The 2,306-nt window shown below is 31.2% G+C and overlaps 1 protein-coding gene across 1 annotated transcript; it reads right to left on the reverse strand.

The window, feature by feature from the left end:
* Positions 1-774: 774 nt before the first annotated feature.
* LOC110422807 (21 kDa seed protein-like) lies at positions 775-1,170 on the reverse strand. Its single transcript, XM_021436822.1, has one exon. It carries the CDS (start codon positions 1,168-1,170, stop codon positions 775-777), a length of 396 nt encoding a protein of 131 aa, XP_021292497.1.
* Between the last annotated feature and the right edge of the window lie 1,136 nt (positions 1,171-2,306).

Raw genomic sequence — 2,306 nt, forward strand, 5'->3', positions numbered from 1 at the left:
CAAATAAAATGAACAATAATTAACAAAGAAAAAAGAAAAACAAATACAAAGTATTGAGCCAATAATTACAAAAAGAGCAAGTCTTGTTACAAAAAAAAAATCATTAATAGGAGGAACCAATGGTTGACCACCGTAATAGCATACAAATGAAAAGTTAATACAATGATATCATTTCATTATATACTTTTTCTTGGATTGCATAAATAAATCAACCAAATAAAAATTTCAACACACTTCATATTATAAGTAATAATTACATTCAACTTGGTCACTATGACGTGGCACAAAGAAACTAATGTGGCAAAATAAATTTACAAAAAAAAAATAATATGACATGTGAGCATCATGTCAACACTATTAATGATCAATTTAGTTTCACTTGGAGCTAAGAGTTTCCAAATTGTTCTTCACTGTTGTCCACTCCAACTAGTAAAGCACCCTGGTCCTCACTCATTACAAGCTTCAAACGGATTAGATTTAATCTGAATTGGGGATGTTTTGCTATCCTATGCAGAAGTTATTACATCTCAAGACCGTAGTTACTTAATCACCTCTAAATGAGGACAGTGCTTGACTAGAAGGTTCATGCATTCCAGGCTCAAACAAGGCAACCTTAGAAGAACGCATCCGACTAGCTTGTTAATTACCAGAACATTACATACCAACTTTATTGGGAAGCAGACACTTAAATTTTATTTAGCGAAAGTAGCTACTGGCTAACAAGGCTAGTTGGATAGTTCATGCATAAATTTATACTTTGTGCTTCCAAGGGAGTTATTCTTTCGCCTTAGATGCTTTGATAAACATGAATGGCCATCCTCCGGGACTGAGAGCCAAGCGCCTCAGTCCATCATAAGAATATCTACCAATATCTTTGCATAAAGTTATGCACGAATCACAGACTGAAGGACAAAATGTAAGCTTGTAAACCCTATCCATCTCGGGTCCAACTTTCTCAATCTTAAACCAACTCATCAAAGTGTTAGGACCAGGTTCACCTCTAACCGAACCAGTCGTAATCCACCATTTTCCCGTTGAAGGGTCATAATTGTCAAGTTTCCACTGAGTGGATGTCTGGCAGTAAGCGTCTAAGCCAGCAAGGCTTGGACCAAAGCATGTAAAGCCCCTGTCAGTACCAGTCACATTTATACAGATACACCATCTGCCCATTAAAGCACATAGAGGCAATTATTTCAGTTGTTGTGGATAATTTCAGATAATTAATAGCTTGATTTTGGGGCTACGTTTAGCATTTCAGGTTGGTTTAGTCACTAGAGGTTTTTGGTCGAAAATCCAAAATTTCATCCTAAACTGTTTGAGTACTTTTCAACGGTAGATTCAGTCAAAAATACTATTTGATTTTTTGAGAAAAATAAAATATTCATTAACTATAAATCATATTTTTTGTTTGAAATCCGTCATGAAAAATTCATCGATAATCAAACGAAATCTATTTGAAATGAAGCTTTTTTGTCTAGCCATTGACCTATTTTTGTAAAGTTTCTTAAGCAATACCACACAACCTTTCCAAAAAAAAAAAATCTAACTAGAGAGAAAGATGAATGATCATTTAACAAACTTGTGTCAGTTGGCATATTGTTGTAAAATAGAGGAGGCCAATCATCACAACACACCATAGCTACATGTTTCAAGCTCTTGGAGAGCAATTCTTATTTATTTCAGTCCACTGTAGACATTTTGGTATTTGATGTATTTGCAGGACAAATCAGTCCCACTTTATACTTGAACAGGGTGATAGAATAAAACTCAACAAAGTATAATCTACCTTGGCTCAGCCACTGGCGGGTATGCGGTTGCTTATTTAACCAATTGTGGTGTATCGAGAACACAAAAATAATTTTATATAGGACGGAGCTAGCCAAATTTTGTTGGGGGTCAAATACAGAAGAATAAAAGTTAAAAATTTTAAAAAAACTAATATGTTAAATTCAATCAACGATAAAAATATTGATAATAGAAATATGAAATTAAAAGTAAAACTATAATTTGTAAAATATAAATAGTTAAAAATGATATATTAGATTAATAAATTTTTTATATAATTAGAATTATTTAAATACTATATATTCAAGATAATTTCATTTCAATTAAATATAAAACATAAAGCATTTGAAAAAAGTATACTCAAGTTAATTTCCTCTTACATAATCAAGATTAATAAAAATATGATAGATTGATAAAATTTTAAATAACAATGTAACATTATAACTTATATTTGATAATTATATAACTTATTAATTTTTAAAAATTAAAATCATAGAAAATAAAATCTATGTAACATAAAA

This window comes from Theobroma umbraticum, unplaced genomic scaffold (assembly GCF_002168275.2).
Source record: "Theobroma umbraticum cultivar Fairchild unplaced genomic scaffold, ASM216827v3 scaffold_146.0, whole genome shotgun sequence".
Classification (NCBI taxonomy): Eukaryota; Viridiplantae; Streptophyta; class Magnoliopsida; order Malvales; family Malvaceae; genus Theobroma; species Theobroma umbraticum.